The sequence below is a fragment of the Syngnathoides biaculeatus genome, chromosome 2 (genome assembly GCF_019802595.1).
Source record: "Syngnathoides biaculeatus isolate LvHL_M chromosome 2, ASM1980259v1, whole genome shotgun sequence".
Classification (NCBI taxonomy): Eukaryota; Metazoa; Chordata; class Actinopteri; order Syngnathiformes; family Syngnathidae; genus Syngnathoides; species Syngnathoides biaculeatus.
The window spans coordinates 25,178,617-25,196,150 of NC_084641.1; the positions used below are offsets into that span (position 1 = coordinate 25,178,617).

General features: G+C 40.2%; 1 protein-coding gene across 5 annotated transcripts in view; it reads right to left on the bottom strand.

The window, feature by feature from the left end:
* Positions 1-17,534, bottom strand: part of LOC133512855 (cadherin-4-like) — a 374,466-nt gene that overhangs the window by 258,088 nt on the left and 98,844 nt on the right. For all 5 annotated transcript variants that reach the window (XM_061842843.1, XM_061842868.1, XM_061842853.1 and 2 more), the window contains one exon: positions 17,336-17,450. In XM_061842843.1, coding sequence (XP_061698827.1) covers positions 17,336-17,450 — 115 coding nt within the window. The remainder of the gene's footprint in view (positions 1-17,335; positions 17,451-17,534) is intronic.

The window sequence follows — 17,534 nt, forward strand, 5'->3', positions numbered from 1 at the left end:
ACTTTTTACATCACACTGTATGTCCATGGTACTGTATGTGCCAGGTTCGTAATCTGCCCCACTTTTTGCGAGTTTGAGGCTGACGGTGGTTACGATGTCTGGAAGCACAGAATAGCACTCAAGTTGCTGGAGCTAAGTCAAATTGCAGCACAAGTCTTCAACCTAAAAACCGATAACCTATTAACAGATTGTTTTTTACACCCAACAACTGGTGTATTTTCCCCAAGAGCCAATTATCACAGTTATCAGTAGTATCAGGATACTGCTTCAATAAATGTAAACAAAAACAAAATCAGACATTTTTTAATCAGGATTTAATTTCAAAACAAAACTAATCAAAAACCCATCTCATTCTTGCACATTAAGAATTATAAACAGTAGCCAGAAAATTAATCTTGACATATGCAAGAGCATGCACCATTTATTGAAAATAACTAAAACGACAAAAGCTTTGACGAGTACAACTTGATGTGATGTGGAAGCATCAACCGTGCAAACAACACTATCAAGAGACAAACAGAGTGAAATGAAATTCAAAGCTTGCATTGAGAAAAAGCGAGACTCGTTTAGGACTAGCTGCCATCTTGGCAGGGACTTCACAGAATTATTGATGTCCATGGAGTAGGATACAATAAGTTCTACTTCAGTGACTCTAAACAAGGCAGTGAAATACATTAATTACCATGCCTCAGAAATAACAAGTGCCACAATTACTTTAGCCACACAGAAATCTGTACATAAACAGTACAACTAGTTAATTGAGCCTGCAAGATATATTAAATGGTTGCGACTTAAAGAAAGAAGCAAAGCAAAAGAAAAAAAAAATAGCACTCTTAGGTATGACAATATGGAAAATGAGAAACCCTAAAGTGTCTAACTCTGTATGTTTGGATGGCCAGATGAGAGGAAATGCATGTGAATTACCATAAGAGAGATGTACAAAATAAGCAATGTGAGTGATAATAGGAGAAGGCGGTATGAGTATGTAGATTATGCCAAGAAAATGACCCGTTGTTTTAATACACCATAAGACTGCTCTTCTCTCTACAGCCAAATGATAGCTCACAGAGAAAAAAATTGCTTCCAGTCAAAACAAACTAACCTAACCCCACGATAACTACTTGAGAAACCCTCAGTTCAGGTAAACCTTCCAAGTCTGTTTCACGAGTAATTGGCAGAAATGATGATGTCCAGTTATCCTAATGTTTGAGAGCTACCCAAAACCGGCCACTCACAAAGCACTACAACCAAGTGAGATCAGACAGACAAATGAAGCACCAATACAAAGCAGCAGCGGGAGCAATTTAAGGCAAACTTTAACCTAAACTAAAGAAGAAGAACAAAAGAGGACTGAAGATTATGGCTTTTCATGTTGGTCTCTGGTAAGTACAGTAATAAAAATAGTCCCATTATTATAACCTATTACATAACTACTCACTTATAGTGACACTGATATATGATCACTAATTGTTGAATTATCCCATGTAATATGAAAAAAAATCTGTTGATATTCAACATGGTATGTATGCATAATACTGCACATTTGTATTTAAACAATGGTGACACACTGAGAGGCATGAGACATGAATATATAATAATGAAAATGGTCCATAGAGTTTGTAGTATGTACGGTAGAAGTCATACTCCTGACTGTGCATATATATATATATATATATATATATATGAAGAGTTTGTTTTCAAAACGAGACATAGGCATTTTTTTCAGATTTACGAAACTCGCGTCAAAATTATCCAGCTCCGAATGGATAATTTTGGCGCGAGTTTCATAAATCTGAAAAAAAATGCCTATGTCTCGTTTTGAAAACAAACTCTTCATATATATGGTACAATATGTTGAGTATTATGTTTGGTGCACAGCATTCAGGCCTGTTTTCTATCCACCTAATTTGTTGTATAAATTCATCGACAGCAGCTGGAGTAAATCGCTTTTTCCTTGAAAATAGCACTCTTCTGTCTTTGTGTTTACACAATAATTTAAGTAGCACTTTAAAACTCTGTAGCACGACATGGGTTGGATTTTATTGTTGCAGCAAGTTGGCAGGTATGCGACGGTCAGTCGTTAAGTTGCGTCTCGTTTAATCGTGTAGTCCGGTGTGTGGATGGCTTCATTGACTACAGTATTACATTACATGAATGATTAATATACTTATTACTTACTAATTAATCATACTTGTAAACTTTTTCCAAAAGGCATGATTGAAATGGAGCTGAATGCTTTGTGTAATAATTTCCAATCTGAATTTGACCGCAAAATGAACAGGAAAATAAGGAGCATGTTCTGAATTCCGACAGGGCTGGATTTGTTTTCACTCCAAACTTCAAATAGGTACAAAATGGTTTATGCTTCCACTGAAAGTGCACAAGTACAGTAAGTGTAAAGCTGATACACACCAGAGCAGAGACTGTTTTAAGTTCAGGGATTTAAAAGATTTTCAAGCAGAAACCAAACAGTGAAGGAAGTCAGCAATGATTTTTGTTCAAGTCTACCGCCATGAGACATTGAGTCAATAATGGATGCTAGCGAAAATCAGTGGAGCAGTAACACCTTTATTATTCAATGATGATGATGATTGTAATCCAGTTTTTTGTTTATTTATTAATATGTAAATGGAATGGATATTTAAACTTAATTTGATTAACCATTCATCCAGATATACTACATTCATCCTACTGTCTATTAGTGGCCTCTAAACTGTTATTCCTTCATTATGCGTTTTGGTTGGGTCAACACTAGTAGACAAGGACTTGTCACAAAGGGAATGATACACAGACACCCTGTAAAAATGACCACCCCACCCCCAATTTTTTTCAGTTAGTGAAAATATGTTAATCTATAGTTAAAGTGCTTTGAGCATTTATTGCACTTGTGCTTATTTGTGCGGGAGCAATGACGTCACAGTCGCCGGAACATTGGCATTATAGTGTAGAACTATAAATACATAGAGAAAAAACAAAGTCTAAAAAATAACAGCTATGGCATCCATTCATCTATTTTCTTATCCGCTGATCCTCACGAGGGTCGCGGGAGTGCTGTAGCCTATCCCAGCTGTCAACGGGCAGGAGGCGGGGTACATCATGAACTGGTTGCCAGCCAATCGCAGGGAACATAGAGACAAACAGCCACACTCACAATCACACCTAAGAGCAATTTAGAGCCTACAATCAACGCATGTTTCGGGAATCTGGAAGGAAACTGGAGTGCCCGCTGACAACCCACGCAGGCACGTGATTGGGTTCACTTCCCAATCTTATTGTTTCTGATTTAGAAAACTGTGCACACATACACACTCATGAATGCAAGAATGCATGCACACACGCACACATTATTTATGCTGAGTATTTGGAGCAATTTAGTACATCAAATGTACTCCAAATAACTAAAACAAATAGATAACATTATCAACCGCCTGCCTAGTCTTTCTTCGTGGCCAAGGTCCTAGATCTGTCCTTCCCATTATTCTCTGAGTGGCTAACATGTATGTCTATGTATGCCTGTAAATGTATTCATGCGGATGTGTGTTGTGCGAGTGCGTGGGTGTGTTTGTGTGTGTGTCTGTCCATCTGTATGTAATACACAGTGCGGCATATGAAGTACCGAGCAAATCTGTTATCCAAATTCACAATAAAATGTTGGTGTAATTTTTTTTTGGTGTTGTTTTACAATGAAAATCTCGCACGGTCTTTGTGTACTTGTGTGTACACATCGTATTTTCATCTTTTAAAAAGAAAGTCCAATGGTTACATACATTGTGTCAGGCGCTATCCCTTAATAATTCCGAATTACACATGCTGGAATGCTTCTGATTGATTTGATTCAGCCAACAATAGCTGCGAAAAACTTGTGCAATTTAAATGTAATATATATATATATATATATATATATATATATAGATATATATAGAGAGAGAGAGAGAGGGAGAGAGAGAGAGAAACAAACAAACAACACTTCCGAATTTGCATGACTGGCTTTTATAGCATTTTATCCATATTTGCATCCTAATGCAACCATCCCAGATCACCAATGGTGTTGTAAATTGCTAAACAATTAATATTCTCGTCTCTGGAAAGACAGGTGACAGCGGTAATCCTTGTGGATGTCGGCTACTCACTGTCTTCTTGTCCCAGGATGTGATTAGAATTCTGAAGGCTTCTTTGTTCGCACACGCATACCCGCACACATGCACGCACTCTCACACGTATCGTTCAGCCAATAATAGGTTGTCCATGTTTGTATGATATGACAATCATAAAAGTGTAAAAAACGTAATACACACATGGTAAAGTCATTGTTATGAAGAAAAAGCTCACATTGCAGTCTGCTTTTAATACTTAGTTCTCAATCATTTTTTTACTGCTTGCATGAAGTCATTTGCTGCAGTTCAAGCATCCCCATAAATTCCAAGTACAAGAGTGTGGTACTCCACAAGTCTCCAGAAGGTAGGCCATTAGAAACAAAAGCACCCTGATATATCGAGTGAAATAGGACGAATTTAGAATGTTGTCATATACTGTACTACTAACAAACAATAAATGATGCCACGATATTTGGAATATTTTGGGTCCTACCAGTCAAAGACAATTATAAATTGTCAGCTGACAAAACCTTTTGCCGTCTCGTCTTTCTGAGGAATAGCAGTGACATTTCAATGGGTCGTCAGGTCTGCTTTGCTTGAAATGATAATCCTGGCTTTTTGTGTTTGAATGGCATGATTTGAAAGATTAGAATTCATTGAAAGACATTCAGGTGATATAAAAAGACTAAATTTGTGCATTACATATTGTGTACATAGTGTCTTTTATAACGTACCTTTTTTTTAAAATCATTTATATCTGCAGCACGGTGGGGCAGCTGTAAAGCATTGGCCTCATAGTTCTGAGGTACAGGCTTCAATCCCGGCCCCGCCTGTGTGGAGTTTGCATGTTCTCCCCGTGCATGCGTGGATTTTCCACATCGCACATCCCAAAAACATGCATTCTTTGGAAACTCTAAATTGCCCGTAGGTGTGATTGTGAGTTCGATTGTTGTCTGTCTCAATCTGCTCTGCGACTGGCTTGCAACCAGTTCAAGGTGGACCTCGCCTTCTGCTGAAAGATGGCTGGGATAGGCTACAGCACTCCAGTGACCCTTGTGAGAATAAGCGGCTCAGATAATGGATTTTTACAATTTTTACAAACTGGAACAGAGCACACGAAAGTCAATAAGCATATTATAATAAATTCTGCGCCGCTACAGCCTGGGCTGCTAATGTCCACAGTGCAGCATCTCATCAAATATACTTGGATGTTTTTCTTCAGTCATTGCTTATTTTATGCTTCTTCAGATATTTTTTTATGATCAGTTGAAATGAAGGTCCTGAATAGCTGTATTTAGGTGCTCCCATCTGGTTTTCATCAGGATTGCTTGTACGCTCATAGATTAAACAACCATCCAAACAAACACACACACGATATGCGGCAATTCAGATGAGGTAAAAAAAAAAGTGCAGTAACTCGCTTTTGAATTGATACTTTTGCTTGCGACCAACACTTTGATGCACCACATATCATGGTACTTTCTCCCTTTTACCTCCACGTAGAGCTATTAAATATGGCAGATAAGGCTTTGCATTCTTAATGTAACTCGTTTTTGTCACTCCCGTAGTACTGATCACTAACCTCTATGGTAATGACGAGAGAAGACTTCTCAAAAAACAAGAGATGATCAATCTAATTTTGAAGTTTGTTTTAAAACTGCAATATATATTTGCTTTGATGCACACAGCTTTCAGATGAGCACTCATTTAGGAATAAAAGTGTTTATTTTGCCTCCGACAGAGTCACTGCGGCAGAACCACAAACTCAGGCTCTGATTTGGTGGTAGGGTTATGCTTTGAAAGATGGTTTCATAGGAGCATGAATAAAGGAGCTCATTGCTCTGCTGGGATAGACGATGTATCAGTTTTCTCTCCACCCTCTCCACAAAGAGAATTGGATTGTTTTGATTTCCTACTTACCTTTTGCCCCGAATCGCATGACACACACTGCAGCATTATCTGGGTCGATAGTCGCCCAGTACCCTTGTGGAGATCTGATATTCTTGAAACACAGCCTCCTTTTCCCACTTTTGGCTACAACTTAAATCATTTATCTTTTAATCTTTTCTTTTTTTCGCTCTCTCTTTATTAGCAGATTAAGTTCTCATGTTTTCTCCAAATCTTTTGGGGGGAAAAAAAAACTTTAGTCTTGGAATCTTGTTGTGTGTGTTTTTTTTTTTTTTTTGTAATCATCCATATTGTGTCTTTATGGCTTCCTCATGTGTGAACATCTAATTTCTGTGATCCATCTATCCATACTTTGAACCATTTTCTGAGCTGCTTATCCTCACAAGGGTTGTGGGAGTTCTAGAACCTATGCTAGCTGTCAACAGGCAGGATGCGGGGTACACCCTGAACTGGTTGCCAGCCAATCGGAGGGCACATAGAGACAAACAGCCGCACTCACAATCACACCTTTGGTGAATTTAGAGTCTCTAATGAATGCATGTTTTTGGGAAGTGGGAGGAAACCGGAGTGCACGGAGAAAACCCACATAGGCACGGGGAGAACATGTAAACTCCGCCCAGGCAGGTGCGGGATTTGAACCCAGGATCTTTGAAGTGTGAGGCTCACACTGTAACCAGTCGTCCACCGTGCTGCCCTATTTTCCGTTATCATAAAATAAAATAAAACGTTCTTCTTGATACACACTTTAACCTTTGCGATGGTTTATGCTGCGTGTATTAAAGGCGCAGACATGGCCGTCAACATTTATTTTTCATGGCCATTAATTATATAGAAATGCAACAAGCCTTACTTTTGTTGGATGTCTTGTAAAATTGTGGTGACACTACACTAATGAGCTGCTTTATGCTCTTTGGCTAATCCGACCAGTGGGACCTGTTACAAATAATCTTTTGAATGATCCCGTTTTCACATAATACAGCCACAATGCACTGTACAGTATGTGTCAAATAGTTTTAAAGAATGGAACATGGATTTTCCAGACAGGCTCATTTAGATGATTTAGACACATGGTTGGGCGTTTTATTTCCCTGTTAAGGTCTAGACATGAGTGATTTATGAGGCTACCGAGAAGGTGCTCGCGTGGGTGGATGGGTGAATGGAGGGCGGCCGATTTGGGGTTGTGGGAGGTGTTGAGTGTTCCACCTACAAGCAGATGATGGATGTGTGCATTTCCTGCCAAAGTGCCAACATTTTTGAGAGGCAAAGCTTAAAGACACAAACAAACTAGATTGGTCCTGCACAAGCCTACAAACAAACCACTGTTTAAGTTCTGTTTTTATCTTGTTGCACTTATGTGTAAAACAAAAAAACTCAGCATTGTGACCTTAGGTGTCCTGTTGGTGTGCCATGAGATTTTTTGGAAATTGCTCCTCTGGTCAGATCAAATTGTGTTACAAACTGTAATTACAAATTTCAACATAATGGAATTAGAATTAATGGGGAAAAAATGAAGTGTATGCATAAAAGACTACAATTAGGCTACAAGCATTGACTTTTCATTTGAAAATTCCCCTTTTCAGTATAGTGGATTGTTAAGGATGGATACGTCTCCGTTGTTCTGCTTTATTGGTCAGTTGTACGCAGTCACAAATTGCAAAGAACGCAACAGTTCTTCTGTCCCTCTCTGCTCAAGGCGGGTTTTTTTTTAAACAAAGGTTGAAATGGATTCAAGACACCGATGATGATTGTTAAAATGCTGAGTGGGCCAACTACAAAAAAAAAAGCTTCCTATATTACTATGTTGGCCATCAATGCCCTTTTCCGTTTTTATTTTGAAGTTGGCCCGCTGTGAATGAAGCTTTAACCATGGGTTCGCCCCCTGGTGACTGGCTGACTAGCTTGCGTGCACTGCTGCAAATTGAGCACTTTTTTTTTTTCATGTCATGTCGTGCCCGCATCTTTAATGTCAAAAAACAAAACAGGAAAAAAAAAAAAGACAATAAGGCTTATTCAATTCTGGTGGGATTGGACAGAAGTAAATTGCAGAACACGTAGAGGCAGACAAACGTTCACATTTATGCCTACATTCACTGATCAGTAATTTATACCCTGCTGACTGAAATAAGTAGGCTAAATAAGATCAAATGTTAAACACCAATATTTCGGGGGAATCGATAATTTGTAAAATAGATGCACTCTGGTCTTTTTTTTATAAGCTTAAACGTGTGTATGTGTGCTGAGGTTGCAAGTGTCCTCCAGCCTTTTCCAACTCGCTCAATAGAAAGGCAAGCAGGAGATGATAGGAAAGGAAAGCCAAACAAATAAAACAAGCGAGTGGAGGCCATTATTTTTAATGAGGTTTTTTTTTTTTTTATATATCTCCACATTTTGTTTTGAATGAAGGGACAAAGGAGGCTGAGCATAGAGGGGAAAATGGGGGGCGATTTCCTGCAGATTGAGTTGCTCCATGGTGTGTTTGAACTCTGTATCCCTGTCATCTGCTTCGTACATTAAGCGACCTCCTTCCTACCTTGGTCTGGCAGGCCTTTGGGGGTCCGACAATACGAAGGTTATGGCTCAAAGACATTAAACTTGTTTAAAAGCTCTGCTTGAGCATTTTAATGCCCAGATGGTGTGTATGGACTGTGAAGGCTATAAAATGACAGAGACACAACCAGCTTTTGGTCTCCTTCCTGCAAGAACACTCACTCACACACACACACATGCGCACGCACGCACACGCTCATACACACACGGAAATATGATTTATCGAGGCTGATTTTTCTGGTCGTGTTTTAATTTAATCTATAATAATATCCATCCATCTATTTTCTTTATCCTCACAAGGGTTCCCGGCATGCTCGAGCCTATTCCAGTTAACTTCGGGCGAGAGACAGGGTACACCTTGAAGTGGACGCCAGCAAATTTAAGTCAATATCATAATACCGTGAAAAAATTTTGTTTAGCAACATACTTTTGGTGCTGTTTTTCTTCAGCTTTTGACCTTTCACAAAGTTGAGGGGATTATGAACAGTTCCAATCAGCAGCCAGTATTAAGAGAAATTCTTCAGGCGGCCACTAGAGGGCAAGCATGTCGGGAGAAGCCACCGAGAAGATCCATCCATCCATTTTTCAGTCGCTTATCCTCACAAGGGTTGGGGGAGCGCTGAACCTCATCACATCTATCTTTGGGGTGAAGAAGGGGTACACCCTGAACTTCAACTTGGGACGTCGTGAATCGGTGGGAAGAATGCTTCGAAGACCTCAATTCCACCGACACGCCTTCCCATGAGGAAGCAGAGTCTGGGTTCTCTGAGGCGGGCTCTTCTATCTCTGGGGTTGAGACCACCGAGGTGGCAGGGCTCCAGGGGTGGATGAGAGTTCCAGAGCCTTTAGGATGTTGTGGATCTGTCCTGGTTGACATGCCTCTGCAACACTGCGTGGACATCGGGGACAGTGCCTTTGGATTGGCTGACTGGTGTGGTAGTCCCCCGTTTTAGGACGGGGGACCAGAGGATGTGTTCCCACTACAGGGGGATCAGACTCCTCAACTTCCCTGGTAAGGTCTATTCAGGGGAGCTGGAGAGGAGAGTCCATCGGGAAGTTGAATCCAAGATTTAAGAGTATCAATGTGGTTTTCGTCCTGGTCGTGGAACAGTGGACCAGCTCTACACCCACGGCAGATTCAAATATTGAGGTGTATTCACAGGGGCTGTGGGGGGTGGGTAAATTTTTTTTCTTCTTCCTCCGGGTGGTCATAAAAGAAAAGAATTGCAAACCACTGCATTAAGATCACATGAGCTGGGGGCTGAGCGCAAGATGTGCAGTACTGGACTAGTTGCTTGTTTCTTGGCATGCATTTTTTCGTTTGTTTTTTAGATTTTTGAATATGGGAGGAAGTCAAGTACCTGGAGAACACCTCCACAATAAGAAGTAACCTGATCTGAGATTCAAAACTCTTGGTCGTGGGGCAAATATTCTCACCACTACATGACTCATTATATAACCCCCAGAAAAATACTTAAACAGAGACCAAAGAAGACTAATTACGGAATAGAAATTCTTAGTAATCCCAAAAAACAAAGTGGGTTTTGTCTTCCACTGATTTCTGCTGCTCCAGTATATCTTTGGCCTGAACCCAAACAAGCGCTGGCTTCCTCTTCCTGCCTACTGGCTTCTTACACCCCCACTGCCTCTGTTTAGCTATGGCAGCATTTCAATTACAGCCTAATTGATTCAATTAGAAATGAAACCACTGTGAAGACAATTATTGAAATGATGAGTCAACAATTGCAGCTACATCCCACAACTTGCGAGTAGTCAAAAAATACTGCAAAATAACGACACCAATTTGCTGCCGGAGAGCTTTTCAGCTTTAAATCGCAGATGCTCCTTTGAGACAATCAATGTTATTTGTGATGAAACGATGCATAACGAAACCATTTCTTAATTTGTCTACCCTGTATGGTTTCATCTGTGATAACACCACCATTCCTAATATCTGTTTATTACACTTTTCTAATCAACCAGAAGAAGTTTATTTGATCTCTTGGAGATTGTGGACTGGGAAAATCCAGAGCATTGCACCCTAATATGTTATTCTCTTTGCTAGGAGACCCCTTGTCTTTCTTGAAGGAGGTTGAAAGGTACAATGGATGACCCCAGGAGAATTTCCTGTTTGCTAATCACTAATTGAGTCTTAAAACTCCCTATGAATGGACCGCATTAATTTCTTGGGCTCAGCACACAGTTGAATCTTTGAGAATAGAGGAGAACACAGAGGATGCAGAAGAAAAAGGATGGAGGACCTGGAGTCATAGAACACAAAGTTGGAAATGTAATTAATAAAAAAAAAAAAAAACAATGGTGTCTCTCATGTATCTTCACTGATGGTATTAAAAAGGCTAATAAAATGGTGACACCGGGCACCCCAGCAGGAGTGCACTTCTTTGTAAACAGTGTTTCAAGATTCTTGTCAAGATAGATGTTTTGATTTTTCAAGGTCAACTGTCGTTATGAAAGAGGACACGGGCATGTATTTGAAGTGAGCGATCGTCAACGGGATTGAAATGAATTAAAATTGAATCTTTAATGTTCATGTGCACACTGTGGCTCAATAAAAAACAAAAAAAAACCACTTTGTCCGACGTCCACTGAAATACATACATACACAGTACTTTGGTCTTCTTATATTGCAACTACTATTATTCATATATCACGCAGATCAACGCTTGTGCTACTTTTCCTGGGAAATGTTCAATTGTCTGTTTGCAACCAGTTAAGGGTGCAGTCCGCCTTTCGTCCGAAGTTAGCTGTGATGGGCTCAAGCACCCCCGTGCGCGACTTTTGTGAGGATAAGCAGCTCAGACAATGCATGGGAGGATTCTTTCATGTGCCACTAGAAGGATCCGACATAGCTAGTGGTGAGAATCACGGTGATTAACACACTGATAAAGCATCGTACAAAATTAATTCATTGATTCATTAATCTCCCATACCGCTTATCCTTATCTGTGCGAGAAGCGTGGTACTCCTTGAACTATTCGCCAGCCAATTGCAGGCCACAGACAATATAAACTTTAAAGCAAAATGCATGCTTTGAATTTTTGGATCCGTCCCGTTTTCATGGTTAAACTCTTTTAGAAAAGCAATTATGTTTTACAGAGACTTTGAAAGACAGTTGCGTCGCAGTGAAATTTGCTATGTGACACTCCAAGCATAGTGACTGTACTTTTGCGTAAAGTCTCTCTGCTAGTGTGATAATAGTTTCAGGCTTTAGAACTCAGATGCCTTTAACACCACACAGGCCAGAACTTCTTTCTTCTTGCCTGCTGTTTCTGTCTATTGTCTTTTTTAGCACATCAGAAGGAGAGCCAACGCGTGAGGGTAATAAAAAGGGCTACAATCTTCCTCTGGGCCTGGCAGACTGTTGAAGCTAAGAAGTTGTATTGCGCTAAGTCTGAGAATGATCAAAAACTAAAAAAAAAAAAAAAAAATACGGTGGCCGTCAAGGGAACAAGCTCCTGTGAGGGAGCTGGAGAAAGGAGGGAAGGAGGAGTGCCACACGAAGACAAGATTCATGTTGAGAGTGGAACAGAATGAGGTGCTACAGAAAGTTGGATGAAGAGAGATAATTCTGCACAGATTTCTTTCAAAGACCAACGTGGCAGAGTGTAGGTGTTTTTGGATGATTGGCATATTGTTGACTTTAGTGCAGTGGAAATAATCAATGGTTTATCGCCCTGCTAGACACCGAGCTTTGAGAAAGGCACTAAGTATTGTGCATCCTACGCTCATCTCGTGCTTACATACGTGTGCATACTCGTGCGTGCACATTCACTAGTCTGGGGGTGTGATTAACGAAAACACGGGAAGGAAATAATTACAAAGTGATGGTTTAATCCAGCTGTCAATCACACACCTCATTAGCAAACATACGGGATCTTTTAGAGCTGGTAAATTCTAGACTGGGAATGCGGGAGATTTGAGTGGATAATGGGGGATAGTCGAGGGATAGTTGGAGTGAGGTTATAATGATGATGGAATGATGACCATGGAAGACTGTGGGAGGAAGAACAAAACAAAGAAAGCGATGGCGTGAAGGAGTTTAGACGGCAGCCTTCATCTTCTGCCTGGAGGTGCTCTGTGGCTCGGTTCTACCTAGCTTTCATTTGCAGCATCCGTAACAAATGCAGAAGCAGCGAGCACTTGCCATGTCAGTCACGTCTCACACCACCAAACCTACTTGTAATTCCCTGATTAATTAAGAACAGAGATTTGTTAATTTAATTGTAGGTGTAGAACGTTTTTTTTTCCCCCCCTTTGCTTTCTTCTGCCGCTTGCACGCTCTCATCTTCTTGGCAGGCTAATTTGCCCTGCAGCTTTGAGGGGTGGAAATGAAAGGTATAGCAGAGGAAGCCTTCAGATGGTTTATTAAGAATTGATTCAGCACATGGGCAAAGAGACAGAGCGAAGGGAGATTCGTGCTGAAGTGCCTCCCAGGCAGACACCCTGGGCGAAGGAGGAAAAATTATGAGATGAGGGAGGCATTTTAGCAAGAAGAGATTGTTGCGATACAACCCAAGTTTTCGTCACAGGGTGCATTTCAGAATCATTTCAGAGCACCAGTTCTTAAGACTTATCTTTCCAGCCTGGCTGAAACAGTAGCACCTTTTTTTTTGGACCCACAATTGTCATTGAGGGAAGTACCCGTTAGCGGGGTCGTGTAGCGTGTCTCTTGTGTTTAAAGAAGCAGTGCTGAAATCGCACTGACAGTCTTTGACGTAGCAGCAGAAGAAACTCATTTGCGCAAGTCTCTGAGGTAGAAGAATGCAAAGTATGCAAAAAAAAAAAGAAGTGCAAGGAGACCTCGGCATGCAGATAATATAAAGGATGTCACCGGTTTGCCAAATTGGCCTTGCGCTTGCATGGTAATCAAGATGTGTTCTCAGCTGCAAATGTGGCGTCCATAAAAATAGAAACCAGTGAATTGATATAATATGCAAAGTAAAGTTGTATTATGAAGTGATGCATGCTCATATGTGAATGAGTACAGCATTATCGGAGTATGGGCAGGTGGACAAGTTCGATCAAGGTAAGCTTAAACTTTAACTGGCCCAGTGGGAGAGAGCCCTTAACCTTTGTTTTAACAAACTAATCAAGGGGGAAAATGACAGGATTATTTAAGATTGAGCAGATACAGTACCTTAAAATGACTTACAGAATATTCTATGATTATATAATGAGCACACAGGCTCACCAGAAGCTACACTGTTGGGCATTCCTGTCAATTATCCATTTACCTCACGTCTTGCAGTAAAAGCACTTAAAATATTTTACAGTAGTCAACTCGGGCAAACCAAGCTCTATTTCAGCTTTTAATGTTTAATGTGACTAAACACTACAAAACAAAGACAAATTGAATATGCTGCATTTTTTTTGTTGCGTATTGATTGTTTCATGTCAGGAGCAAATGATGAACAAGTTGTACTTGGTGTGTCATTGCTTAGATGTCGAGTTCTGTATGTCAGCAGAGAAATAATTTGTCCCACAGAGGCAGACTAATGAATGAGGTGTCCTGTTTGTTGGCTCATATTAACGTTGGTAGGCGTTTCTTTCATTTGATTAGCTCCGTGCTCTGTCTTGACAAATTGGGCTGTCCTTTCCTCACAGCCAGAACACTAATCTATGCCAAAAAAACAAAATCATTGCGCGTGACCAAGCAGGGAGCTCTGCATGTGTATACTCTTCCTGTGTGGTTGTGTGTGTGTGTGTGTGTGTGTGTCCGTGCGTTTGTGTGATTGTATTTTAAGACCGACTGCGAGATAAATACAGCGGATAATGAGTAGAATGGAAATGTCTTCTGAAGCCGGGTGCGAAAACCACTACTTTGAGAGTTTCAGCAAACGTTTCAAACATTTAAAGGAACAAAAATCTAATCAAATCAAATAACAAATCTTAAAGGGCCACAGAGATTTGTTTTGAGGAGCCAAAGTCCAATTCCAAGTTCAAGTGATAAGACTGTTATATTCAAAATAAATTATCATTTTCATTCAAAACAACAACAAAAGCAGACAACAATATAATAAGGCATTTCCATTTTGACATAAATTTGAATAAATACTGGAAGAAAAACAAAAAATGAGAACTGTGATGAATCCAAAACAAATCCAGAGGGGACTTAAAACACTTTTCTTTTTTAAATATAAACATAAGTAACCGCAAGGAAGAAGGAAAAAAAATTGTGTCCGATTATTAAAGGGCATTAACAATTTGAGTGTGTGACAGTGCCAATTTTCACTGTCCACTTTTTGCTTTTTCTTTGCAGTGAACTTGGAAATCCATTCTTGTGCTCATCCAGGCTCCTACAAAAAGGTGATAAATTGTCAGTTTGTGAACTGCTCCAAAAAGACTGGAAAGTTTAAAATTGCACTCTCAGCAGTTAACTGTGACTGAGCCAGCAGTAGACTATGTAGTGGGGGTATTCTCTATTTCTAGTTTGGGTGGGTAGGGCTGTCCTTGATTTCAGTGTGTCAGAGAGAACACCACTTGAGGCCATACTCACAGGAAGGACGATAATAATTTCAGTGAAGTCCAAATGTGATATTTTACTTTACCGCATACCTTAGACTACAATTTATCTTTTCTTGTGTGCCTGCGTGCGTGTGCATGTGGGTCCTGGCATGATTCCTGCCCCCATCTGACAGTTTTGGGTTAAACAATGTTATTATTAAAGCCCTCCCAAACCTCCGTAAAATTGCTCCAATGTCGCCATTACAGTCAATAAATCAGGTGTCTGAAGTGTGTCCCTTAAGGGGCTTTTAGGAATGCTTATATCTGGCACTTGCAGCTACACGTGAAGGTGACAAGCAGCTCAGCTTGTGCGCGTGGGTGTGTGACAGATAGACCACAGTGACGGTTTCCCTTTTTCTGTGTTATTTAGAATGAAGGTCAGAAATCATAATAATACATTACAATCAAATTATAATTCCTCGTTCATTTCATTCATTTAATGAATTGAATCATTAAAAACAAACGTAATTACAAATCTAGATAATTCTATAATACAAGTTTAAAAATTAGATGCCATTAATTAGCGGAGGATTTTTGAAAAAAAAATGCTTCAATTCCCATGGATTATCACAAAGAGTAAATAGGTGAATGGAGTTACCACATACACACCCTCTTACTACTCGATTACGCAACGTTGTTTAGGGAACAACAACGGCATGTGGCTGGGACCAAACTGAACAAGTAAAAAGAATACAAGGCAGCAACTACTTATGTTGGGACTGTTTCTGATTGTAGTGACACCCCCTGCTGGACTAAAGACTTCACTACCACAAAGAATGACTCCGAATTTCATTCTCAGCCAGGGCAAACCAGGTGGAAGTTCAAAACTCAGCCATCTCCTGTTCCATACAAAGAGCTCCCACAAAAAAAAAAAAAAAAAATGAACGTCTCGTCCAAATGTCTAAACACTTGTGCACACTGGAGAGAAAGCCGAGACACGTGTCTCCTAGCCAGGATTGTCCTAACCAAAGAGTGAGGATACATACCGTATGGATACTGTGCAATTGCCGACAACACGGGCTATTGTGTGCCCACAGCTAAACAATACTGCTCACCAATGGGGGGGGGGGGCAAAAGGATCAATAGAGAATTGCAATTAGCCCACATTGGCAGGAGGAGTGCCAGATTAGACAAAGGATGTCGATTCCATTTCCTGCACTATCGGCTCGAAAACTTGCCGGCCTGGCTGTGAAATTGGAGCAACAAACGGAGCCGCTTAAGACGTCGCGGTGCGATGGTGACAACATATGCTAGTCTGTTAAACTAATCAATGAAGGGGGACACCATGCAATGAGATGCGTACGGGGCTGCTGCAGTTTACGAGATGACTCACATGCGGCAAAGAGAGTGAATAACCCGAGTTAACCACAAGGTTTTCCAGACGCAGGCACGTGCACACAAAGACCCGCAAGTGGTGCTCAATCACTTGTCCTTTTGCCCTGGATGGAAAAAAAGTGACCTTTGTGTCGTAGCACTTTTTTTCATCCATCAATATTTAGTAAAATAATGTAAATTCCTTCAGTGTCATCACTTCCACCCAAAGTGTTTTTATATCAGATATGACTAGAAAAATGAAAAACCTGACAGAACAGCTTGGATTTTTTTTTAGGCAGCACATCAAAATGTGGTAGTTGTGTGCTGACGACCATTTAATATGCATTTGAATATGATTGCTTGTTTCTGAACACAGGCACATCTTCATTTACAGTATAAGAGTGCATGTGCATATGTGTGACCACATTATCTCACTTGTTTATGTTTGCTTCCCCACTATAAAATATTGAATTTTTTTCTACAGGATATAGGTAAACCAATAGTGGGCATTTTTAAATGATTTATCTTGGTCTCATTTTTCTATATCACAAAAAATTGCCATTGGGCTGTGTAGATTTTATATCCACTGTAGCTTCGGTTTACATTATTTATTTATAGTTGCATTATTGACTGTGTTGATTGTGTCAAAAGAAATAAATCCATTATCCCTTATTATTTTTTTCACAATTGCTAGGAATGATTTTGGCGATGGACGCCAATTTTTAGCTTGAGCATCTACCCCAAACGTGTCTGTGCACGTGCCTGTCCAGACACCAATAATCTAAATGATCAGCCCTGGTTTTTAGCACGTTACAGTATTTATTTTCAATAACGCGACAACAGGGAAGGATTTTTTTTTTGAGGGGGGGGGGGCATAGGGACAGTGGGGGTACTATGATGTAGTCTTATTCAAAAGTAATGTGACACAAATTACAAGCATCCCTTACCTTTACGTACGGCCTCGCTTTGCAATATATCCCTTGGGATTAAGACGGAGTAGAAGCTTTGTGAGAAGCCAGGTTGGCAAGGACCTTCAGCCATGGATTGCTCGCCATTATTTACCTGAAAGGAATGGTACAGTGTGAGATGCCAATAACTCTTTACTTTACTTTTTATTGATTTATTTTCTCTGGTCCAATGCCTGAC